This window comes from Rattus norvegicus, chromosome 1, assembly GCF_036323735.1.
Source record: "Rattus norvegicus strain BN/NHsdMcwi chromosome 1, GRCr8, whole genome shotgun sequence".
In the NCBI taxonomy this organism is placed as follows: Eukaryota; Metazoa; Chordata; class Mammalia; order Rodentia; family Muridae; genus Rattus; species Rattus norvegicus.
The window spans coordinates 84,500,316-84,527,792 of NC_086019.1; the positions used below are offsets into that span (position 1 = coordinate 84,500,316).

A 27,477-nucleotide genomic window follows, 5' to 3' on the forward strand; every position below is an offset into this window, starting at 1 on the left:
TTAATATACGGAAAACCATCAACGTGATCCATTATATAAACAAACTGAAAGAACAGAACCACATGATCATTTCATTAGATGCTGAGAAAGCATTTGACAAAATTCAACACCCCTTCATGATAAAAGTCCTGGAAAGAATAGGAATTCAAGGCCCATACCTAAACATAGTAAAAGCCATATACAGCAAACCAGTTGCTAACATTAAACTAAATGGAGAGAAACTTGAAGCAATCCCACTAAAATCAGGGACTAGACAAGGCTGCCCACTCTCTCCCTACTTATTCAATATAGTTCTTGAAGTTCTAGCCAGAGCAATCAGACAACAAAAGGAGATCAAAGGGATACAGATCGGAAAAGAAGAGGTCAAAATATCACTATTTGCAGATGATATGATAGTATATTTAAGTGATCCCAAAAGTTCCACCAGAGAACTACTAAAGCTGATAAACAACTTCAGCAAAGTGGCTGGGTATAAAATTAACTCAAATAAATCAGTTGCCTTCCTCTATACAAAAGAGAAACAAGCCGAGAAAGAAATAAGGGAAACGACACCCTTCATAATAGACCCAAATAATATAAAGTACCTCGGTGTGACTTTAACCAAGCAAGTAAAAGATCTGTACAATAAGAACTTCAAGACACTGAGGAAAGAAATTGAAGAAGACCTCAGAAGATGGAAAGATCTCCCATGCTCATGGATTGGCAGGATTAATATGGTAAAAATGGCCATTTTACCAAAAGCAATCTACAGATTCAATGCAATCCCCATCAAAATACCAATCCAATTCTTCAAAGAGTTAGACAGAACAATTTGCAAATTCATCTGGAATAACAAAAAACCCAGGATAGCTAGAGCTATCCTCAACAATAAAAGGACTTCAGGGGGAATCACTATCCCTGAACTCAAGCAGTATTACAGAGCAATAGTGATAAAAACTGCATGGTATTGGTACAGAGACAGACAGATAGACCAATGGAATAGAATTGAAGACCCAGAAATGAACCCACACACCTATGGTCACTTGGTTTTTGACAAAGGAGCCAAAACCATCCAATGGAAAAAAGATAGTATTTTCAGCAAATGGTGCTGGTTCAACTGGAGGGCAACATGTAGAAGAATGCAGATCGATCCATGCTTATCACCCTGTACAAGCTTAAGTCCAAGTGGATCAAGGACCTCCACATCAAACCAGACACACTCAAACTAATAGAAGAAAAACTAGGGAAGCATCTGGAACACATGGGCACTGGAAAAAATTTCCTGAACAAAACACCAATGGCTTATGCTCTAAGATCAAGAATCGACAAATGGGATCTCATAAAACTGCAAAGCTTCTGTAAGGCAAAGGACACTGTGGTTAGGACAAAACGGCAACCAACAGATTGGGAAAAGATCTTTACCAATCCTACAACAGATAGAGGCCTTATTTCCAAAATATACAAAGAACTCAAGAAGTTAGACCGCAGGGAAACAAATAACCCTATTAAAAAATGGGGTTCAGAGCTAAACAAAGAATTCACAGCTGAGGAATGCCGAATGGCTGAGAAACACCTAAAGAAATGTTCAACATCTTTAGTCATAAGGGAAATGCAAATCAAAACAACCCTGAGATTTCACCTCACACCAGTGCGATTGGCTAAGATCAAAAACTCAGGTGACAGCAGATGCTGGCGAGGATGTGGAGAAAGAGGAACACTCCTCCATTGTTGGTGGGATTGCAGACTGGTAAAACCATTCTGGAAATCAGTCTGGAGGTTCCTCAGAAAATTGGACATTGAACTGCCTGATGATCCAGCTATACCTCTCTTGGGCATATACCCAAAAGATGCCTCAACATATAAAAGAGACACGTGCTCCACTATGTTCATCGCAGCCTTATTTATAATAGCCAGAAGCTGGAAAGAACCCAGATGCCCTTCAACAGAGGAATGGATACAGAAAATGTGGTACATCTACACAATGGAATATTACTCAGCTATCAAAAACAACGAGTTTATGAAATTCGTAGGCAAATGGTTGGAACTGGAAAATATCATCCTGAGTGAGCTAACCCAATCACAGAAAGACATACATGGTATGCACTCATTGATAAGTGGCTATTAGCCCAAATGCTTGAATTACCCTAGATCCCTAGAACAAACGAAACTCAAGACGGATGATCAAAATGTGAATGCTTCACTCCTTCTTTAAATGAGGAAAAAGAATACCCTTGGCAGGGAAGGGAGAGGCAAAGATTAAAACAGAGACTGAAGGAACACCCATTCAGAGCCTGCCCCACATGTGGCCCATACATATACAGCCACCCAATTAGACAAGATGGATGAAGCAAAGAAGTGCAGACCGACAGGAGCCGGATGTAGATCGCTCCTGAGAGACACAGCCAGAATACAGCAAATATAGAGGCGAATGCCAGCAGCAAACCACTGAACTGAGAATAGGTCCCCTATTGAAGGAATCAGAGAAAGAACTGGAAGAGCTTGAAGGGGCTCGAGACCCCAAAAGTACAACAATGCCAAGCAACCAGAGCTTCCAGGGACTAAGCCACTACCTAAAGACTATACATGGACTGACCCTGGACTCTGACCCCATAGGTAGCAATGAATATCCTAGTAAGAGCACCAGTGGAAGGGGAAGCCCTGGGTCCTGCTAAGACTGAACCCACAGTGAACTAGTCTATGGGGGGAGGGCGGCAATGGGGGGAGGGTTGGGAGGGTAACACCCATAAGGAAGGGGAGGGGGGAGGGAGATGTTTGCCCGGAAACCGGGAAAGGGAATAACACTCGAAATGTATATAAGAAATACTCAAGTTAATAAAAAAAAAAGAAACTAATCAAATAAAGAATCACAAATGTATCTAAGTAGATCATAAAACTAAAAAAAATGTTCCTTTAAAATTTTAGTAATATGATAAAACTTGATATATTTGATAGTAGTATAAATGTGAAATTTTCAAATTTAGTCACTGTATCTATTAATGAATATACTTACTGGATTTTATGTATTTCTATGCAAATATACCTATCACAATATCTTGAAATAAAATTTTCATTATTGCAAGTGAAAAAAAAGAATTACAAGAATACAAAAGCAAAAAAGGTGAATGGATTGAACAAAACCATCAAGGTTCTAAAATAGGAAATAGAAACAATAACAAAATCACAAAGAAAGGCAACCCTGGATATAGAAAACATAGGAAAGAGATCAGGAGTCAAGAGATCAGCAAGCATCACCAATAGAATATAAGAGATAGAAGGGAGAATATCAAGTGCAGAAGATACCAAAGTAAACATTGGAAAAACAGTCAAAGAAAATGAAAAATGCCAAAACTCCTAAACCAGGACATCCAGAAAATCCAAGACAAAATGAGAAAACCAAACCTAAGTATAATAGGTACAGAAGAGAGTGAAGATTCCCAACTTAGAGGGCCAGTAAATATCTTCAACAAAATTAAAGAGTAAAAATTCCCTCACCTAAAGAAAAAGATACCCATGAACATACAATAAACATACACAACTCCAAAAATATTGTTACAGAAAAGAAACTCATACTGTCACATAATGATAAAAACACAAAATGTACAAAACAAAGAATATTAAAAATAGTAAGGAAAAATTCAAGGGACGTATAAAGGCAGACCTATCAGAATTACACCAGAGTTCTCCAAAGAGGTTCTAAACATCAGTAGATCCTGAACAGAGTTCATTCAAACACTCAGAGAACACAAATGTCAGCACAGGCTGATATATCCAGCAAAACTCTCAATTAACATAGATGGATAAACCAAGGTATTCCATGACAAAAACAAATTCTTTCCACAAATGGATTTCAACAAAGGATAAGAGATATAAAACCCAACAAAAGGAGGGAAATCACACTTTAGAAAAAGCAAGAAAGTAATGTTTCACCAAACACAAAATAAGATAGCCACACAAACATAATTCAATCTCTAACAACAAAAATAATAGGAAGCAACACTTTTCCTTAATAGATCTTATAACATCAATGGACTCAATTCCTCAATAAAAAGACATAGACTGACAGGACAGGTTAAAAGGACCCAGCATTGTGTTGCATATAGGAAACATACCACAGTGACAATGACACTAACTCAGAGTAAAAGAAATTTGTTTTCAAGCAAATGGTACCAGAATGAAGCTGGAGTAGACATTCTATTATCAAATAAAATGATCTTTCAACCAAAAGTTTTCAAAATAGATAAGGAAGTTCATGCTTGTAGAAGAAAAAATATTCAGATGAACACTCAATACTGAATTTCTATGCTCCAAATGCAAGGGCACTTACATTCATAAAAGAAACCTTACTAAAGCTCCGAGCACATATTGCAGCTTGCACAATAATAGTTGGATATTTCAACACCCACTACCATCAATGGACATATCATGGAAACAGAAACTAAACTGAGACAGAGAGAAACTAAAAGAAGTTATGAATCAAATGGATTTAACAGATATTGATAGAATATTTCATTCTAAAACAAGAGAATATACTTCTCCACACCTCATAGTCCCTTCTTCAATATTGAACATATACCTGATCACAAAACAGGCCTCAACAGATGCAAGAAGTTTGAAATAATCCCATGCATCCTAAGAAATAACCAGGCAAAAGGGCTAGACTTCAATCACAAGAAAGCAACAGAAAGCCCATATATACATGAAAGCTGAACAGTGCACTATTCAATGATAATTTGGTCAAGAAAGAACTACATTCAGGACTATTTAGAAATACAGGCAATTGAAAGCACAACAAACCCAAAATTTCTGAGACAGAAGGAAAACAGTGCTAAGAAGAAAACTCAAAGCCCTCAGTGCCTAAAAATAAAAAAAAAAATCCCGGACAGACCATACACTAACAACTTAACAGCACGCATAAAAGCTCTAGAAAAAAAAGAAGCAAATACACCTAAGTGGAAATAATAGACTGCAGAAAATAATCAAACTCAGGGCTGAAATCAACCGAGAAAGTATTAAAAGATATATACAAAAAAAGCAACAAAACCAGGAGATAGTACTTTAAGAAAATCAACAAGAAAGGGCACAGAGAAAGTATCTAAATTAACAAAATCAGAAATGAAATTAGAGACAAAACAAAAAACTGAGGGAATTAAAAAATCATCAGATACTTGTACAAAAGACTGTACTTAAAAAAAGCATAAAATCTGGATGAAATGGACAAATTTCTAAACAAATACCAAATACTAAAGTTAAATCAGGGTCAGGAAAATAATCTAAACAGTTCCATAAGCCCTAAAGAAATAGAATAAATCATTAAAATCTTCAAACCAAATGAAGCCCAGGACCAGAAGGGTCTAATGCAGAATTCTATCAGATCTTCAGTGAAGACTTATCACCAATACTCTTCGAAGTATTCCACAAAATAGAAACAGAAAGAACATTAACCCATTTGTTCTATGAAGCCATAATATCACTTATATCTAAACCATACAAACACCAACAAAGAAAGAGAACTTCAGACCAATTTCCCTTATGTATATCAATGCAAAAATACTCAATAAAATTCTAGCAAAGTGATTCCAATTACATATCAAAACAATCCCTCAAGTAGGCTTCATCCTAAGGATGCAGGGATGGTTCAATATGCAGAAATACATCAACATAATCTACTATAAATGAATTCAAAGGAAAACATGCAATCATCTTATTTGATGTGGAGAAAGCATTTGACCAAACTCAATACCACTTCATGATAAAAGATTTGGAAATATCACAAATTCAAAGCCCATGCATAAACATAGTAAAAGAAGTAGATAGCAAGCCAAATGGAGAGAAACTTGGAGCAATCCCACTAAAATTAGACCTATACAAGGCTGCCTACTCTCTCCCTACATACTCAATATAGTACTTGAACTCCTAGCCAAAACAAGTAAACATAAAAAAGAGGTCAAAAGTATACAAATTTGAAAGGAGGAAGTAAAAATATCACTATTTGCAGATGATAGTGAATATGGTTATGTGGCCCCAAAAATTCCACAGGAGAACTCCTAAACCTGATAAACAACTTCAGCAGAGTGTATAGATACAAACTTAACTCAAACAAAACAGTAGCCTCCTTCTACTCAAAGCACAACAGATTGAGAAAGAAATTAGGGAAACAACAGCATTCACAATAGTCACAAATAATATAAAAACTGTGATGTGATTCTAACCAAGCAAGGGAAAGAAAATTTCTCTGAAGGGAGAAATTAAAGACGACCTCAAGAGATGGGAAATCACCCATCATAATTAATTGGCAGGATTAATATTATAAAAATGGCCATCTTGTCAAAAGAAATCTACAGATTCAACTCAATCTCCACCGAAATTCCAACTCAATACTTCACAGAGTTAGAAAGAGCAATTTGCCCATTCATTTGGAATAACAAAAAAAAAAAACAAGATAACAAAAATTATTGTGAATAATAAAAAATCTTATTGGAGAATCACAATCCCTAACCTCAAATTGTATTAGAGAGAAATAGTGATAAAACCTGCATGGTATTGTACAGAGACAGTCAGGTAGATAAATGTAATAGAGTTGGAGAGGCAGAAATGAACTGACACACCTATGGCCACTTGGTCTTTCACAAAGGAGTTAGAACCATCCCGTGGGACAAAGAAAGCATTTTCAACAGATGGTGCTGCTTTACCTGTAGGTCAGCCAATAGAAGCAAATAAACTGACCCATTCCTCTGGAAACAACACCAATGCTCTTCAGCAGAGGAATGGGTACAGGAAATCTGGTACATTGACACTATGGAGCTATTAAATACAATGACTTCATGAAATTCACAGGCTAATGGATTGAACTAGAAAATATCATCCTCAGTGAGGTAGTTCAATCACAAAAATAAATAAATAAATAAAATAAAAAATGCACATGATATGGACTCACTGATAAGTCAATATTAGCCAAAAAGTTCAGAATACCCAAGACACAATTCATGATCACATGTAGCTCAAAAAGAAGGAAGACCAAAGTCTGGATGCTTCAATCCTTCTTCAAAGTGGGAATGAAATATTCACTGGAGGACGTGTGGGACAGAGACTGAAAGAAAATTTATCCAGAGACTACCCCACATTGTGATTTATCCCCTATACAGTCTCGAAACCCAGACTGTATTGTGGATGCCAAGAAGTGCAGGCTGAGAGGAGCATGATATAGCTGCCTCTTCAGAGGCTCTGCCAGAGCCTGAAAAATACAGAAGCAGATGCTTACAAGCAACCATTCGGAAAAGAATATAAGTCCTCGAAGGAGGAGTTAGAGAAAAGACTGAAGGAGCTGAAAGGATTGATAATTACATAGGAAGAACAACAATATCAATCAATCAGACAGGTCAGAGTTCCCATGGAATAAACCACCAATGAGAGTACACATGGATCAACCCATGACTCTGGCTACATATGTAGCAGAGGATGGCCTTGTAGGGAGGGCATCTGGGGAAGAAGAGGCCCTTGGGGCAGTGAAGTCTCAATGCTCCAATATAGTGGAATATTATGACATGGAATGGGGAGCGACTCTATGGGTGGGTTGAGGAACACTATCATAGAAACAGGGGGAAGTGTGAGGTGGGGGATTTCCAGTGTGGAAACCAGCAAAATGGTAACATTTGAAATGTAAATAAAGAAAATGTCCAATAAAAGTAAAGGAAAAATATAGATATATATCTATGTAGGAATATATAAATGTAGGAATATATTTATGAATGTATATGTGTGTGTATGCAACATGAATTTTTAAAAAACAAGGCAAATATTTGAAAGAAAGGGGGAATATGTCAGTATTTTTGGATGGGGAAAGGGGTAATGAAGTATGTAACTATATTTCATTATTATATTTTAAACATAAAAGAAATAAATTAAAATAATCATTCTTCATAATTTTGTGCCAATTATTCTAGAACTCATCTCTTTAAGCTTCAGTTCCCTAGCCAAACATTTACCAAATCCAGATAAGACATATGCATATATTTGAATAGTCACAAATTCATTGTGACATTTTAAAGAGCGATCATTCTAAGTTTGTCTTTGTAGTTTCAGCATAAACTATTTATAGATTCTATGGCAAAGGGACTTAAAAAACTTTCTTATTAACTAGGAGCTATGATAGATGAGAAGGTGGATATGTCTGAATTCTACTTGTCATTCTCATTAAGTTTCATGGCAGATTCCTGTGGCTACTAATCTCAATAGTTAGCTAGACACAGCATAACACTGTGTGTACAACTAACCTTTGAACATTGATGCCTTGTCAGGCTGCTTTCCTATGAGCAACTGTGTCTTCAGTGATTTCCCCACACAGAGCTTGGGGTATATGTTATAACTGGATCATTGACTTTGATGAAAAGAGTACAGTAATATTGCACTATATGCTAAAGTTTGAACCCTGCTTGGCCTACACATGTAGTTTCTGAATGTTCTAGTGTGATATTTCACGTTCTTTCTTAAAGCGCCCAGGATCTCTGTGTGATGCTCCACAGCCTGATAGTCTAATTTATTCTGAAGAAAGGAAAGATCAGCATCACCTAATGCATAAGAATCCCACCTTCATACTTTTGTAAGATCTCCAAGGCTTGTCAGGGTAAAATAAGTTCACACAATATTAGTCAAAGAAAATCTCAGCCATTGGACACTGACCTTGGCCTTGGAACTGAAGAGAGACTTGGAGAAAAGATGCATGGGAAGATGGGAGGTCATGAGTCGTGGTCCTTCCATTTTGGTTAATTTATCATATCCTGAACCAGTCTCTATCCAGGGTGAGCGATCCCAGATGGGCATAGATTGGATCCACTTGGGATCTCCCTTGGTCTGAATCAAGCAGACAATCTCGATCAGCCAGTTCGTTCCTGAATGAAAAGAAAAAAAGTCACTCATTTGAACAGTACTGCAAAAAAAAGCCTCAAGTAGAATATATACCCATAAAATTTAAAGTGTTGCCCACTTTCAAGCATATAGAGTAGTGTTCACAGTATCCACATTGTGTGAGTGCAAAGTGTATTCACTCAACATTAATTTCAAGACTTCATTTTACAAAACTGAGACCCTATACACAGTAAACACCAAACTGCCAATGGATTATCTGCTCCAGCCCTGGGGCACCATCATTCTACATTCTGGTGGAGTGAATTTGACTTTTCCAGATATTTCACAGTGATGAAGTCATACCATCTGTCCTCTAAGACTACGTTTCTGATTTTAATTCATTGCCATTTGTTGGGAGCGGCTAAAGACGGCACTGACATCGAGTGGTCGTTTGTGGTACACCACAAAGCGTGTGTCTTTGGCGTTATCTGGCATTTACAAGGCCAGAGTGATATTCATGCTAATAAGGCATTTCATACTCCACCAATCCCCAGAGGACAAGTTTACAACCACTGTTTGTATTGTATTTAAGGCGAGTGCCTTTGTTCCCCGGGGTTCCTCGAATCAACAATGAGGTGTTCCTGCAATAAAGGCTGTTAAGAAGAATCCAACGGTGTCGAGTCTTCCTTGCTGGTCGAGGTGGGCGCTACAGCCATTGAGATGCAACAATGCTGCAATGTATGACAATATTTCTTTTTAGGATGAATTAATTCCCTCATGTACATTTACCACACACAGTTACATTTGTGTTTATGTGTTTGTTTGATATTGTCTGGCTTTCTTTTCCTGGATTCCCACTGCTTTTAGATTTTCTGTGTCATTGTGATTTCAATATCAGCAGTCTAATATTTACCCAAGTTCTGTACTTCTTCCACAGTGCAAACATCCATTCCCCAAACCACCATATTGTCAATTTTTGATTTCTTGAGTTTTCAGTTGCCAGTTCGTGGACAAGGTCCATGGAAAGTCTACATGGCACTTTCCTCTCCTCCACATAACCTCATATACAGTCCTTTTTCTCTTGATGCTCTTTCTTCTTTTTATTCTCATCACTCTCCCTATTTTCTATCTCTTCACCACAGATATAAATGCATTTGAGATTCTGATTCAGGGTATACTCTCATTGTTCTATTGCCACAGCTGATCAACTCTCCTCACATAGGTCATATGTGAAATCTTTCTCTGAGTGGAACACACACAAATCTCCATTCCCACAAACCACTTTACACATTGGATATATAGAGGACTCCACTACTCGCACAAAACAAATAAATATCAAAGCTCTAACCTCCTTTATACGATTCAGAATCAGTCTTACTGAAGGTCCTTACCTGACTTGGGGTAAGTCAATATGATCAAGTCGTCTTCTTTTACCACAAACTTCTTACAACTATTTTCCAGAATTTCTTTGGAAAACCAAAAGGCAGGAAAAGGTATTCCTTCAAACCAAGTATAGTCTGACATCATGAATAACTTTTAGTATTCCAGCCCTTGCCACCTGTTCTGTTTATAGCAAATGCTGAGAGGTAAGATTTATAGTGCAATTAAAAAATCATTAACATTCTCTAGTCTCTTGTGAAACTAGCTACTGATAGGAATAAATAAATATTGTAACACAGAGACAAGGATTATTTTATTGAGCAATTTGAACTCATACAAAGAACATTCTGCTGCATTTGTGCACCCAAGTTCATGACCCCCGAACAGAAACTCAGAAATAATAGGACATAAAATTTCAGGATAATTTAAACTGTATTCTAATACAATTTAGCTTTTAGAATGATTTCAATATGCAGAAAAGTGACAGTGATCATACAGAAACTTTTCATAACAATTTATTTAAATTATAGGTACTTTTGAGAAGCTCATAGTACATTAGCTGCCTTTCTTCTTCCCCTCAAAGCCCTCCATCCGTTTCTTATATTTATGATCTCCTCTTTAATATTTTTCTATTTATATATGCACACATATAACACATATATAGTCAATCTACTGAGTCCATTCAGTTGGGCTTGTATGCTGAGGTGTGTGGTTGAGATTGGAAAATTAATGCGGGATTTCATCTTCAGAAACAGTTTATTCTCCATGTCTTAGCAACCACTGATATGGTGTATTTCTTCTTCTAGGGTATAACCATATAGAATTTTTCCTGGCCTCTTTTGTGTGCCTAATCGTGCTATTATGCTGATTTGTTTGAATAACTATACTGTAACAGTTCCTGTGTCTATTTTCTCTGTTGTGTCTGAGAGACATATTCTACAAAGAGGAATCTTGGGACACTGGAGGATGTCTGTACTGTCCTCTCTGATGTTTACCTTGACTCCTAGGTTTAAAGGATATATTGAAGCTGTACTACTTAGGCTTAGGCACCTTGCTATCAATTATTAACTCCATTTTAGCCCATTGTACATCTATGGAAGAGTCTCCATATGTTGTAAAAAGAAGAATAAAATTTACCTGTGCATATAAGAACAAGTATTTACAAAAGAACTGGAAATTATACTGGTTTAGTGAGTTTCTTGGGTTTTTGCTCTTCCAGTACAAGCTGGCTGCCTACATTTTAAATAACTTCCCTCTTTTAAAAACTATTTTATTGTATTTTTAATTGAATATTTATTATTTACATTTCAAATGCTATTCCATTTTCCAGGTTCCCATGCATAAGACACAATCATATCCCTCCACACTTCTTACTTTAGTGTGCTCCCCTTCCTCAACCACCCTCTCTTCCAGCCTCTCTGCCATGATTTTCTCCTACATTGGGGGGGTACAGAACTGGCAGTACCAAGGGCTCTCCTCCCATTGGTGCCCAAAAAGGCCATCCTCTGCTACATACGCAGCTGGAGCCATGGGTCTGTCCCTGTTTACTCTTTGGGTAGTGGTATAGTCCCTTGGAGATCTGGTTGGATGGTACTGTTGTTCTTATGGGGTTTCAAGCCACTTCAGTACCTTAAAACCTTTCTATAACTCCTCCAATGGTTACCCTGTTCTCTGTTCAATGGTTTGCATTAGCCTCTGTATATGGCATACTCTGGCTGAGCCTCTCAGGAGACAGCTATATCAGGCTCCTGCCATCATGCACTTCTTGGACTCGTCAATATTCTCTAGCTTTCGAAGCTGTATATATAAGGACTGGATTCCCAGGCGAGTCAGCCTCTGAAAGGACATTCTTTCAATCTCTGCTTCAAACTCTGCCTCCATTTGTCCTCCTATGAATATTTCTGTTCCCCTTTTAAGAAGGACTGCAGAACCTGAACTTTGGTCATCCTTCTTCTTGATCTTCATGTGGTCTGTGGTTGTATCCTTTGTAATTTGACCTTTGGGGCTAGCATCCACTTATCAGTGAGAATATAACGTGTGTGTTTTTTATTGCAATTAGGTTACCACACTTGGGATGTTATTTTCTAGTTCTATCCATTTGCCTATGAATTTAATGAAGTTATTACTTTTGATAGCTGAGTAGTTCTCCATGGGGTAGATGTACCATATTTTCTGTATCCATTCCACTGTTGAAGGGCATCTGGGTTCTTTACAGCTTCTGACTATGATAAATAAGGCTGCTATGAATATAGTGTACTATGTGTCTTCTTATATGTTGGAGTATCTTTTGGGTATATGCCCAGGAGTGGTATATCTGGGTCTTCAAGTAATACAATGTCCAATTTTCTGAGGAACCTTCAGACTTATTTCCAGAGTGGTGGCTGTACCAGCTTGGAATTCCACCAAAAATGGAGGTGCGTTTCTCTTTCTACACATCCTCACCTCCATCTGTTGTCAGATGAGTTTTTGATCTTTGCCATTCTCACTGGCATGAGGTAAAATCTCAGGTTTGTTTTGACTTGCATTTCCTTGATAAGGATGTTGAACATTTCTTTAGGTACTTTTCAGCTATTCAATATTTCTTAGCTGAGAATTCTTTGTTTAGCTCTGTGTACCATTTATAATAGGGTTATTTGGCTCTCTGAAGTCTACCTTCTGGAGTTCTTTGTATCTATAGCCCTATATTGGATACAGGATGGGTAAAAATCTTTCCTCAATCTGTTGGTTGACATTTTGTCTTAAAGAGAGTGTCTTTTCCGTTACACAAGTTTTGCAATTTTATGAGGTCCCAATTGTCAAATCTTGATCTTAGAGCATATGTCATTGGTGTTTTTCTCAAGAAATTCTCCACAGTGGACATGTGTTCGAGACTCTTCTACACTTTTTCTTCTATTACTTTGAATGTATATGGTTTTATGTAGAGGTTCTTGTTCCACTTGGACTTGTGCTTTGTACAGGGCTATAAGAACAAATCAATTTGCAATTTCAGTATGCTGATCTCCAGTTGAACCAGTAGCATTTATAGAAAAGGAAATCTTTTTTCTACTGGATGGTTTTAGCTCCTTTGTCAAAGATCAAGTGATCAGAGGTTTGTGGGTTCATTTCTGGGACTGCAATTCTATCACATTTATCTAGGTGCGTGTCTCTGTACCAATACCATATAGTTTTTTATCACTATTGCTCTGTAGTACATCTTGATGTCTGGGATGGTGATTTTCCACAGAAGTTCTTTTATTGTTGAAGATAGTTTTTGCTATCCTGTGTTTTTTGCTATTCCAAATGAATTTGCAAATTGATCTTTCAAACTCTATAAATAATTGAGTTGGAATTTTAATGGGGATTGCAGTTAATCTGAAGATCGCTTTTGACAAAATGGCCACTTTTACTATATTAATCCTGCCACTCCATGAGCACCAGAGATCTTTCCATCTTCTGAGATCTTCTTCAATTTCTTTCTACAGAGACGTCAAGTTTTTGTCATACAGATTTATCACTTGCTTGGTTACACTCACACCCAGGTATTTTATGTTATTTGTGACTATTCTGAAGTGTTTTGTTTCCCTAATTTCTTTCTCACCCCATTTATCTTTTAAGTAGAGGAGGGCCACTAATTTGTTTGAGTTAATTTTATACCCAGCCATTCTGCTAAATTTGTTTATCAGGCTTAGTATTTATCTGCTGGAATATTTGAGCTCACTTAAGTATACTATTGTATTATCTGCAAATAGCGATATTTTGATTTCTTCCTTTCCAATTTGTATCCCTTTAACCTCCTTTTGTTGTCTGATTTCTTTGTGAAGGTCTCCAAGTACTATATTGAATAAGTAAGGGGAGAGCTGACAGCCTTGTCTAATCCCTGATTGTAGTTGAAATACCTATAATTTATCTCCATTTAGTTTGATATTGGCTATTAATTTGCTGTATATTGCATTTCCTAAGTTTAGGTCTGGGCCTTGAATTTCTAATATTTACAAGACACCTAATAAAAAGGGGTGTTGAAGTTTGTCAAATGATTGTAAGATTCTAATGGGTTGCTCTTGTGATTTTGTGTTTGAGTTAGTTTACATAGTAATTTACATTGATTGATTTCCATACATTGAACCATCCTTGCATCGCTGGGATGAATCCTACATGATTATGATATATGGTCGTTTTGATGTCTTCTTGAATATAGTTTATGACAATTTTATTGAATATTTTTGCACCAATATTCATAAAGGAACTTGGTCTGAAGTTTCCTTACTTTTTTGGTCTTTGAGTGGAGTAGGTATAAGCATAATTTTGGCTTTATAGAAGAAATGAGCTAGTGTTCTTTCTTATGCTATTGTGTGGAATAGCTTAGACACTGTTGTTATTAGGTCTATTATGAAGGTTGGATAGAATTCTGCACTAAACTGATCTGGTCCTCAGCTTTTTCTGTTTGGTTTTTTTTTTCACACTCACCACTAGTTTATTTTAATATTTATTTTAAAATGTGACACAGTGAATGAGGTTATCCACATAGTTTTTTATTAATGCACCCATGCACACACGCACACACACACACACACACACACACACACACACACAGAGAAAGAGAGAGAGAGAGAGAGAGAGAGAGAGAGAGAGAGAGAGAGAGAGAGAGAACTGGTTAAAGACTTCTCCCCAAATAGTTACTAGAGTGTTAATACAGATGAAGTTTAGATAAATAACTTATTTGAAATGAGGTTTCTGTGGCTTAGCAATGACAGTATTAAATGCTAGCAATGCTAACTAAGAGGACTATGTATGTACTTGACCACGATGTCTTAGAACGAAATTCTCAAGGTTTAGTACACCAAGATTCTGTTGGTCCGCTTAAGCAAAGGAGGTGCAATCCTAAACACTAGTCCTGTAGCAGGTATTCAGTCCTCTGGAGAGCAGTGTAATCCTCCTTAGACGCCACTGCACATACTGACTATGGCAAACAGAAAAGCAACCCCCATTTCTAATTCCATGGAGCAGGAGAGCCTTACAAAAACCCACTGAAGACGTTTCAATAGATAATGCTCCGCACAGCAGCACATTTATTAACAAGAACAGAGTAACTTACCACAGGAAATATAGGTGTGAAACAAATGATACCTCAGGTGGCATAAATGAGTCCTAAGCATGGGGAGGCACCCGTGTGTGTCTCACGACTGCTGAGTGTGACAGTGGCCTGCTAGCAATGAAAGACGAGAGCAGCATTCAGGCCACAGAATGACTGCAGACCACGGCACTTTGAAAAAGGTAATGATGGTCATGTCCCATAACCAGAAAGGGGAGCCATCTGATTATTAATGGGGCCAAATGCTCCTGTGAATGTCAATACCACCTGACATTGTTTCCTCTTACGATAAAGAAGCCAACTTTTATGTTCTTGATAGTAGCCATTAAGTGTTCTGATTGAGAAGCCCGAACCCATTTGCCCTCAGAACCCTGGGTCTAAGAGTCAACTACTTGGAACACTGATACAGTTTCTGAGGTGTTCAGTGGAACTAAATCAACATGTTAACATAATCCGGAATTGAAAACGACAAAGGTCAAAGGAGTCAGATGTGCAGAAATATACACACACATACGTGAAAGCGTCTCAGTTCCAGTATCACAGGACAGAATTTATGGTTAAGATTATTTTAGACGGCGAGTCTGGCCACTTGGTTACTCAGATCCTTTTTCATCCATGATAGCTCTAAACACATACTTGGAATACTCAGAAGGTTCCACGTTTAGCCTTGTAAGACACAATTTAAGGTGAGACTTGATAGGAGCATGTATTTTCCCACAAGAGAATTTAAGCCCCGCGAACCCTAAAAAGCCTGTCTTTGTCTTATGCTGCCATCTGCAGGCCTCTCCCTGGAAAGCTATTTGGTACAGCAGGCCAAGTTTGATTAGGCAGTTTGAGGAGGGTGCTGCTTTCCCATCTGAAGTGTAAGAAATCATTTCAGGACTATGGGGATGGAGGAGGGACCTCTGTGCTTCTTGCTGTGTCACCTTTATTATGTCCCTAATGTCGCTGACACTGGGTTAAGAACTACCTGTGACAAGTGTACTGCCATCACCAACCACTTTTCCCTCCTTTCTTCTTCTTCTGTTGCTGCTTCATTTTCGTTGCTGGGGCCCCTGCGGGTTTCTGGTGTCTTGGGGGTACAATGTTACTTGTAGAGGAGGCCATCGTTGCCGCACTGCCGGGTCTTGGGGAGGTGGGTGGGCTGCTCACAGTTTTACTGGCGTCCAACTCAGAGGAGGCTCCTGCGATCGCTCCCTGTGTTCCTTTTCCGATCTGGTCCTTCTTTTTGCCCTTCTTTCTTCCTCGGTAGTAAGAGCACTCTCGCATTGGTAGCCGTCTTTCTGGATCTGGGGTAACTTTTGGGTCATAATTCTTAGGCAGTTTTCCTTTCTTTTTCTTCTTCTTTGTCAAATCTCCCTGTCCTTGTTCCTTTGGTTGATTATCTCCAGTAACTTTTCCACCCTTCTTCCGAATGTATGTAGCACCAGGAGAATTCTCAAGAGCCTCAACATCTACCTTTAGAGACATACTATCCGATGAGGGCAGGTGTTTACTAAGAGCCTTTGCTTTCTCTGGATCCACAAGCGAGTAAGCAGAGATAAGCTGGGCTAGCGTGTGAATATCTTTTGAATTTTGTTTCCACAGCTGCTCTAGGTCACTAACTGCCTCCTTCTTCCGTTCATATTTGAGCTTGAACTTTGCAGCCTCTCTTATCAAGGACAAATGAGCAGGGGACTTGGACTGATGGCTTTGATACCACTGGATAGCCTGTGTGAAGACTTCAATGGCACTCTCAAAGTCTTCCTCGTGGCTGTACATGGTCACCAACGCGGATACCATGCCTGACTTATGCTTTAATTCCTCTATGCTTCTCAGTATTAGGCACGCTTTGGAAATATTACCTTGGGAAATTTTCAATTGAGCCATGGTAAGCTTGATTTCAGCTGCATTTTCTGGATGTTGATCAGAAAATTCCTGAAGCAGCTCTATTGCCTTTGTATGCTGCTTTTCACGACAGAGCTGGGCAGCTTGGATCAGCACAGGCAGGAGATGCTCAGGACTCTGGGACTGCAAGCTAGAAGCTATTTTTCGGCATCGTTCTGCCTGGTTTGTATACATGGCAAGCAAAGCCTTGTTGAACTCTATGGCTTGAAGCTGTCTCTTGGAGAGCTTAAACTCCACTCCTTCTGCATTGGTTAATTTCACTTTCTTCTTGGAGTCAAAGACATTTTGGTCCTTATTAATGGTAATGATATTATATGCAATTACAGCAAGAAGTGCCACATCTGTTGGCTTCAGTTTTATTATCTGATTGTAAAGCTGCAGAGCCTCCTCGATGCGCCCCTGAAGCTGCATGATGTAAGCCATTTGATCGTGAATGATGGCCAGCTCGGTCTGAGGGTCTTCCTCAGTCCCATCTGAATCTTCTGAAAATGAACGGCAACAAAGATCTTCAGCCTTTTGTAGGATTTTCATTGCCTGGGTCAGCTGGCCTTGCCTTATCAGTGCACACGCAGCGTTGTAACAGAGTTCGTGTGTGCCTTCTTGGAGACCTAAGTTCTCGGGAACCACTTTTTCCCAGTTGCTTTGAGCGGCAACGACCGCTGACAGGTTTGTCTTCCTCTCCTCATCGTAGTCATACTGGGAGTTGCGGACAAGATCTCGGTACACTGCCAGGCACTCATCGTAGCGTTCCAGGCGGTACACAACTTGTCCATAAAGCTCCTTCAGTTTGTCTGTCTGCTGGTTGGCACTTTCTATTGTCTTCAAGGCATTCTCGATTCTGTTCAACCTGTACTCGCAATATGCCTTCTCAAAGGACAGAGAGTTATTGGCTAACACTTTGGTGTGAGTATTGATGACATTCAAGGCTTCTTTGAAACTTCCATTCTGGATAAGGCAAACAACTTTACAGTGCAAGGCCGTGACATCATCCTTGTTGATCTGCAATATTTTGTTGACGGTCTTGAGGGCACGCGAGAAGTCGCTGTTCTGCCCATAACCGTTCACCTCACTCCACAGCGCGCAGGGACTGACACCCCACCGCTGCTGCCGCTCCCCATCTTTGAGAAGGTGGAGGTGGGGCTTTTTTTGTTTGGGAAACATTTAGTAATTGCTTCTATTTCCCTAAGAGTTTTGCGATTGTTTAGCTGCTTTATGTGATCCTGATTTAACTTTGGTACTGATGTCTGTCCTGAAAATTGTCCATTTCATGCAGATTTTCCAGTTTTGTTGAATATAGGCTTTTGTAGTAGGATCTAATGATTTTTTTTTAATTTCTTCATATTCTGTTCTTCTGTCTCCCATTTTATTTCTGATTTTGTTAATTTGGATACACTCTTTGTGCTCCTGGTTATTGTGGCTCAGGAATTTTCTATCCTGTTGATTTTCTCAAAGAAGCAGCTCCTTGTTTGGTTGCTACTTTGTATAGTTCTTTTTGTTTCTACTTGGTTCATTTCAGCCCTGAGTTTATTTCCTGCCATCTACTTCTCTTGGGTTTATTTGCTTGTTTTTGTTCTAGAGTTTTTGGGTGTGCTCTCAAAGTGTTAATGTATGCTATCTCCAGTTCCTTTTGGAGGCACTCAGAGCTATGAGTTTTCCTCTTACACCTCCTTTCATGATGAGCCATAACCTTGTATATCTTTCTTGTGCCATTTTCATTAAATTCTAAATTGTCTTTAATTTCTATCTTTATTTCAATTTGTCCAAGGTATCTTTGAGTAGAGTGTTGTTCAACTTCCATGTTTATATTGGTTCCTGTCATTTTTGTTGCTATTGAATACAAATATTAGCCCATAATGATCTAATAGGATGCATGGAATTATTTAAATCTTCCTGTATCTGTTGAGGCCCGTTTTGTAACCAGTTATATGGTCAAATTTAAAGAAGCCACCCTGAGGTGCGGAGAAAAATGTAAATTCTTTTGTTTTAGGATGAATTATTCTATAAATATCTGTTAAACCCATTTGGTTCATAACTTCTTTTAGTTTTGAGATTTCTCAATTTAATTGCTGTTTCCATGATCTATCTATTGATGAGAGTAGGGTGTTGAAATCGCCTTACATTACTCTGTGAGATGCAGTGTGTGCCTTGAGCTTTAGTAAGTTTTCTTTTATGAATGTAGTTCCCTTGCATTTTGCATATAGACATTTAGGATTTATAGTTCATCTCGGATTTTCCCTTGAATATGAATTTACCTTCATTATCATTTTTGATCTCTTGGCTGAAGGTCGATTTTATATGACATTATAATATCTACTCTAGCTTCTTTCTTGGGACCATTTGCTTGAAAAAAATTTTTTTGGCTTTGAACACTAAGGTAGTGTCTATAATTGTTACTGAGTTGCGTTTCCTATATGTAGCACAATTCTGGGTCTTTTGACCTGTCCCGTCAGTTAGTCTATGGTTTTTTATTGAGGAATTGAGTCCATCAATATTAAAAAAATATTGAGGAATAGTGTTGCTTCCTCTTATTTTTGTTATTAAAGGTGGAATTATGTTTGTGTGGCAGTCTTATTTTGGTTTCCTAGCAAGGAGTTTATGTTCCTGCTTTTTCTAAGGTATAGTTTCCCTACTTGTGTTGGAATTTTCCATTTCTTATCCTTTATATGGCTGGATTTGTGAGAAGATATTGTATAAAGTTGGTTTTATCATGGGATATCTTGGTTTCTCCATCTATGTTAACTGAGAGTTTTGCTGAATATAGTAGCCTGGGCTGGCATTTGTGTTCTCTAAAGATCTGTATGACATCTGCACAGGATCTTCTGGTTTTCATACACGCTGGTGAGAAGTCTGGTGTAATTCTGACAGGTCTGCATTTATTTGTTACTGGACCATTTTCCCTTACTCCTTTTAATAGTCTTTCTCTTTTTTATGCCTTTGGTGTTTTGATTATTATGTGATAAGAGAAATGCCATTTCTGTTCTCATCTATTTCATGTTTGGTAGGCTTCTTGTAAGTTTATGGGCACCACTATCTTTAGGTTAGGGAAATTTTCTTCTGTAATTTTTTGAAGATATTCCTGGACCTTTAAGTTGGGTGTCTGTGTTCTCTTCTATACTTATTTTCCTTCAGTTTCATCTTCTCATTGTTTCTTGGATTGTCTGGATGTTTTCAGTTAGGAGCTTATTGTGTTTTATATTTTCTTTAACAATTGTGTCAATATTTTCTATGGTATCTTCTGCCTCTGAGATTCTCTCTTCTATCTCTTGTATTCTGTCGGTTGTGCTTCATCAATGACTCCTTATCTCCTTCCTAGGTTTTCTTTCTCCAGATTGCCTCACTTTGTTATTTTTATTGTTTCTATTTCCATTTCTATATCCTGGATGGTTTTGTGAAATTCCTTCACCTGTTTGGTTGTGTTTTCCTATCATTCTTAATGGGATTTTTGTTTCCACTTGAAGGGTTTCTACTTATTTACTTGTGTTGTCCTGTATTTCTTTAAGGGAGTTATTTATGTTCTTCTTAAATGTCTCCATCCTCATCATGAGTTGTCATTTTTAAATCCAAATCTTGCCCTCCAATGTGTTAGGACATCCTGTATTTGCTTTGATGGGAGAACTGGGCTATGATGATTTCAAATAATCTTTGTCTTTATAGCTTAGGTTCTTGTGCTTGCTTTTCTCCATCAGGTTGTCTCTGGCGATAGCTTGTCTTGCTGTCCCTGCCAGTGGCTTTACCCTCCTGTAAGCCTGTGTATCAGCACTCCTATAGATCTGTTTTCTTTCAGCTAGATCTGGGTACAGAGAGCTGTGGGACAGGATCAGCTCCAGGAGCTGCTGGAAACTGGAAGGGCCCTGTCCCAGACTGCTCCTGGGTTTGTGTGTCCTTAGCCCTCCAGGAAGGTTACTCAGAGCAGAAAAGCTGGTCTTACCTCTCCTGTCAGTTCTGCTTTGCTCCTGGTGAATGGCTTTTAGCTCTGCATGCAGGCAGACACCAGAAGTGTCCTGTGCCTGACTGCTACCAGGTTCCTGTTCCCAGAGGACATAGAGGGAACTAGACGGGTTCCTCTTTGGCCAGGAATGTGTGCAGAAGTGAAAGTCTTCTCTGAGCTCTCAGGTTTGCCTACACATTTGAGAGTCTAGCTCTCTCTCCCAACAAATTTGGATACATAGAGATGTGGGACAGGTTTAGCTTCTGGAGCAGGTAGAAATCATGAAGGCTTCCCTCTTTTTGAGTAGGCATTAGGTCCAGTTAGATAGCTTTGTGCTTCTGTGGTTGTCTTTCCAATCATGTCATTCTTGTGCCTCACAATCTTCATACTTAGAGTATGAAGTATATGTTTGAGTGATTGTTCCTGACCCTTGGCATATTGAGTATCAGTTTACTTTATGATAATCACTTCACATGGAAGAGATTTCCAAGCTATTCTATTTCAATTACTCCAAATTCTCTATCTGAAGTACATTATGGCTTCAGCCTCATTAATTTTTTAAGTTCTTGGAGATAAAAATGTTAACAATAGTTGATGTTGTTTTGGGGTTTCTCTTAGAGTCTCCTGACCAACTACTTAAGAGAAAGTTCCTCATGCATGATATTGTGGTTTTGTTATATAGTCCATAGTTCTTGGGAAAGAACATTATCATGCCAAAGGGCACAATATCTTTAAACTACATATTAATGTTTCACACATATCTGGACTATATGTGACTTTAGATAAATATTGGATAATATAATTTTGTTTTTTTTCAAATATCCTTAGTATTATTTATCCCTACTTCTCTTCTGTCACTGTGTATTAAGCTCTATGTCCTGTCTACAGCTAATGCATTCCAACACATTTTCCCATTTCTCCCTTTGTAACACCTTATGAGCTATTCCAGTGTCTAGAGTTCCTCTCCCAACTGGTCAGTTTTTACTTTTCTGATTTCTTTACTTACTCTAACCCTAGGTCCATGAGAGCAGTAGAGCTGACTCTCCCTCTAGCCAGCTGCAGTACTCCAAAGAGTTGCCTAGTTCATTGTTAGAGTTGTGAGTGAACTGTCCCTTAAGGATATGACTACAGGAGACCTGTTCCTACCACTCATCTCCTGTGGGGTAGAATGGATAAGGGAGAGAACCCTCCTCCGCAATTATCCCTCATCATCTGCATCAGGTAGGATACTTAGCCTTGGAGTCACAAGAGCAGGAGAGATATCTGTGCCCTCTCAGTTGCAGCACTCAGAAGAAAGGGCCTTATACCTAGTCTGTCAGCACATTAGAGTTGATCCTGGTGTCAGGAGTTCAGATCAGCCAACTGCAAGTGCATGGCCATGGAAGAGAAGGGCCTCACCACTTATCTGACATGTGTAACATGGTCAAGGGTGAGATGACTGCCCCTGACACCTTGTCACATACAGCAGGCAGGACAGCTGATCCCAAATTCGTCAGACCTGGAGAGCTGCTCTTATCCCTCACATGCTGCAGCATTTGGGAAAGCAGACACTGCACCTTACCTTGGCAATACTGTAGAGATTGCCCTTGATGTGGAGTTTGCAAGTAAGCCAGCTCTGAGCACAATGAGTATGGGAGAGCTCAGAGCTCTGCCTCTCATCTGTTGGGCAGTGTCAGTGTCACAGACAAAGGAAAGATGTTCTCCTCCCTTCCCTCATGCCTCAACATCTATGTCAGGCAGGACACCTTGCTCCAGAATCATGAAAGTGGAAAATTTGTCATGTCCATTACTAGCCAGAACACTCAAGAGAGCAGTACTTTTACTCTGCCTAGGCAGCACAGTATAGTTGACCCTGGTGGTGGAAGTTCCTGGTGAGTTGACTCTGAGTAAACAACAGTCAGAGAGCCAGCTGGTTGACCAGCTCAGAAACTTCTCAACCCATATCCAGGGCTTTTAATTAGTCTACACCAACATCCACACCATTGATTAATGGCTGGAGTGAATGAAGTAGTCTGTCTTAAACAAAGTGTCAGGCTGTCCATGACACAGGGGAGCAACAGGATATCTAAGAGGAGTACCAATGAGGTTCCAGCATTTGGGAAGTAGCAGAATAAAGTATCAGAAGTCAGAGGCCCCACACCAAATTGAAGAGTCATTACAATGAATATTTGCAAACAAAGGTGTATGGACCAAAGGTTATACTGTGGGACACATTGTGACACACTGTAGATTCATCCATGAGATAATTTTTTTCCTCCAGGTGTTCTCATATGAATAAGATTATTATTGTACAACTTGAAGTGAGTCTTACCTACTGGGAGACCCTCCCTAATTGAAGCACAAGAACAGAGTTCAATGCAAATGCATGGGATTTATTTTCTGGTACTTCAGGATCGACCCTCAATCGGGCTTGCCTCACAGCAAATAACTAGAAAATGACTCTGAATGGCAATAACAAGTAGTTTTTAATACTTTTTCAGGGTACAGGTTACATTAGCAAGGTAACAGTTTAAACTTTTGGCTAAACATTTCGATTTATAAATCTATTAGCTAGCAAGCATCAGTCAATACATTCTGTGAATTTTCGATTCAAGAATGTTCCTATGGGTGGAGAATGGAGCATGGATTAGCATCAGTTGGAGGCAGGAAGCTGGAACCTAGCTTAGCCTTACCCTAAGGCAGGTGGATATGAGGCTGGCAAATGCCACTAGAGTCCTTCAACTATGTGGAAGGAAGAGATGAGTGTAATTAGGGTGTTTGATGTGACATTTATAAAGAACAAATTAAAAGTTAAACAAATGAAAAATAAAAACAAAAGCAAAGAGGCCCATATATTTAAATTTTTGAAAAAATTATATTAATACTTAAGTGGAACTTTAATGGACCATTCTAATAGAGGTATAGAAGACAATAATGCTGAGAATAATGTGTATGAGTTGATCTCTGGCTGAATCTTGCTTGGTCATGTGAAAGGGTACTACATGACAGGTTTCCTGCCCTTGGATCAGAGTCAGCAGGCCATGGGCCTCCATAAATATTGATGGTTGCTGTGAGAATAAGGTGTGTGTGTGTGTGTGTGTGTGTGTGTGTGTGTGTGTGTGTGTGCACGCGCGCGCGCACACACGTTTCCATGTTTTTCCTTTGAGGAAAAAATTAATAGCTCTCATGATAATCAGAGGAAGTACAAGTCCAGCGAGTGTCTAATGTCACACTAAAAGAGTAGAACTCTGTGACCCTCAGGACCCCTCCTAAGACTGTGGTAAAGAACCATGAAAACATGCAGAAAATTATATAATTTCTTAACAATGTAAAATATAAGGGTACAATATGAATTATATAAGGAGTTTCACAGATCTAAAGGAACAGAGGCAATTGCACTATGAGCCAGCTTGTCAGAAAGATACTAAGGAAGGAGATATGAAGATATCCAGAGTGGTAGTCAGAGGGCAAGACCCCACCCAGCTATGTTTTGTTTGTTTCTTCTTACAAAGGCACAGAGAGTCTGAGTTCAAGGTCATCCTGAGACAGAGGGAGTTTAGGTCCAGGCCCAGGTATGATAGGAATGGTAATTTCAGGACAGGATCCCACCCACCTATATTATCCTCTACAAAGGCAAGCAGAACTTGGAAATTTATTGTGCAATATTTTTTTTAAAATGTACTTGCTGCCCTTCTGCTAAGAATGAAGTGGGCTGGGGTCATAGAATGTCCATTCCTGGGATTTCAAAGCATTGAGTCTTTTATGTGGTTTCCATTATTCACTCTTATGTAGTGGAAATGAGCAAACAGACAAACAGGAGTACAAAAGGTATAGTTTGAAGAGAAAAGGAGCACCAGATAATATAATGCTGAAGCCAAATATTGTACTGCAGATGATACAAAGTTTAAAGCTTGCCCTTATGCTAAATGAAAACAGGGATTTTTAGCATCAGGACATGACTCCACACAGGTAATCCTGCAACCTATGAAAGGAAGAAGGATGAGGTCCTAGGCTGTAGTGGCTATTTCAGGTTCTGGAGGCCATAGGACAACTTGCAAGAATCAATTCATTCCCTCTATTGCATGTGTTCCAGCAATCAAACTGAAATTCTTTGGTTCAGCACTGAGACATTTTAAATTTTGAGACGTTAAAATTTTATTGACTATCACCTTCTGGCTTTTCCCATTAATTTATTTATTCATATCACATCTTGATCAATGCCGCTCTTCAAATTTCCCCTCACAGTAACCATCCTCCACTCCTTTTTCATTCTGCTCTGAAAGGTTAGGGAAGTGCTGGGTATCTTCACCCCACCAACCTGAGATATCAAGTCTCTGCAGGTTTAAGTGCATCCTCTTCCACTGTGACCAAACATGGCAGCCCAGCCCAGTTGAGAAATGGATGCCACAGAAAAGCAACAGCTTTAAGGACAGATCCCAATCCACTTGATGGGGAACCAACCTGAAGACTGGGCTGCATATTCTCTCTATTTGTGTCAGCAGCCCTGGTTGGCCTTTATGGTCTGTGTTTGGTAACTCAATCTCTAAGAGCCACCAAAGGTCCAGTGAAGTCAATTCTGTTGATCTCCCTGTGGATATCCTATCCCCTTCAGGGTCCTCCATCTTTCCCACAGCTCTTTCATTAGTGTACATGAAATCTGTCTAATGTTTGACTGTGGGTTTTGGCATCTGTTTCAGTCAGGTGCTTGGTAAAATCTCACAGAGGACAGTTATTCTAGGCTCCAATCTGCAAGCATAAGAGAGTATCATTGATAGTGTCAGAGATTGGTGCTTGCCCATGGGATGGGTCTCAAGTTGGGCTGGTTATTGGTTGGTATTTCCCTCCATCTCTGTCCCTTTTACATTTGCATTTCTTATACGTAGGACAAATATTGGGCCAAAAGTTTTGAGGATGTATTTGTGTCCTTTACACTACACTGTGGTTCCTGCCTGGCTACAGGCATTGGCCTCCTTTGGTTCCTTATCTCCACTGTTTGCATTGAGCTAAGGTCACTTGCATTGATTTTTGGGGGTCTTCCACTATCCCATATTAATAACAAGTCCTAGAGATGCTCCCAACCTCCCACACCAGCTGCAGATTTTCACTCATTCTCCTGGTACTATGACCCTCTCTCCTGTCTCTCTCCACATCTGATCCTGAACTCCCCTTCCTCCTTCCAATCCCCACTCTCACACAGTTTCCTCTGTCTATCTGCTTCCTATGACTATTTTATTCTTGAGGGTCTTCTCATCCTCGTTTCTCTTGAGGTTGCCTGTTTCCATTCTTTCTGTCAGCTGTCAGGCTTCAGTTCTTTCCCCACACACAATACCAGATAATGTTCCCCTCTTCCCCTTCCTTTCTCCTCTCTTACTCAGGTCACTCCCTTCCTCCACCCTTGTGATTGCTTTCTTCTCCCTCCAAAATGGGATTGATGCATCCTCGCTTGGGCCCTTTAGCTTGTTGACCTTTCTGAGTTCTGTGGACTGTATCTTATTTATTCTGTATATTTTTGGACTAATGTCCAATTATTAGTGAGTACATACCATTTATTTACTTTTGGGTCTGAGTTACCTCACTCAGGATGACATTTTTAGTTCCATCCATTTACCTGCAAAACTCAGGATATCCTCATTCTTAATAGCTGAGTAATTTTCCATTGTGTTAATTAACCACATTATCTGTATCCATTCTTCTGTCATGGGACATCTGGGTTGCTCACAGCTTCAGGCTATCACAAATAAGGCCACTGTGAAAATAGTAGAACATGTGCCCCTGTGGCATGGTGAGGCATCTTTGGCATATATTCCAAAGAGTGGTATTTCAGAATTTTTAGGTAGGTATATTTCCAATTTTCTGAGGAATGTACGTGGTCAGAGAAATGTGAATCAAAACAACCCTGAGATTCCACCTAATACCAGTCAGAATGGGTAAGATCGAAACCTGACGTAAAAACATAGTTTGGCAAGGATATGGAGAAAGAGGAACCCTCGTTCATTGCTGATGGAATTGCAAACTGGTTCTCTCTCTGGAAATCAATTTGAGTTTTCTCAGAAAATTGGAAATATTTTTATCTGATTTTTAAGTGGTAATTTTATTGGTTGAGAATTTCATGCATTTATACAATACACACACACACACACACACACACACACACACACACACACACACTACTTCTTTCTTTTACTGAGTCTATTTTAGTTACAGTGTATTAGTGTGAATGTACTGTGAAGGTCATATTAACTTCCAAACCTAATATGGACACTGGAGACAATGAGAAAGCCATCCTCTAGTTACTCTATACTGGATGTTTTATTCCATCTTCTCCTCTCATTAAGGCTAGGAATCCTGTTCATGCCTACTCTTAGTCTTCTGACATATAGAAAACTTCCCAGGCACTGGCATCATGGGGTGAGAG

The 27,477-nt window shown here is 39.0% G+C and overlaps 1 protein-coding gene and 2 pseudogenes across 1 annotated transcript in view; all 3 read right to left on the bottom strand.

Annotated features, from left to right (window-relative positions):
• LOC134485278 (alcohol sulfotransferase-like) overlaps nucleotides 1-10,344 on the bottom strand; it is an 80,133-nt gene extending 69,789 nt beyond the window's left edge. The window contains exons 1-3 of the mRNA XM_063281053.1: nucleotides 10,212-10,344; nucleotides 8,656-8,864; nucleotides 8,418-8,517 (exon numbers count right to left, since the gene is read on the bottom strand). Coding sequence (XP_063137123.1) covers nucleotides 8,418-8,517; nucleotides 8,656-8,864; nucleotides 10,212-10,344 — 442 coding nt within the window. The remainder of the gene's footprint in view (nucleotides 1-8,417; nucleotides 8,518-8,655; nucleotides 8,865-10,211) is intronic.
• Ncl-ps3 (nucleolin, pseudogene 3) overlaps nucleotides 1-27,477 on the bottom strand; it is a 415,248-nt pseudogene that overhangs the window by 379,705 nt on the left and 8,066 nt on the right.
• Nucleotides 14,650-18,295, bottom strand: Srp72-ps1 (signal recognition particle 72, pseudogene 1; annotated as a pseudogene).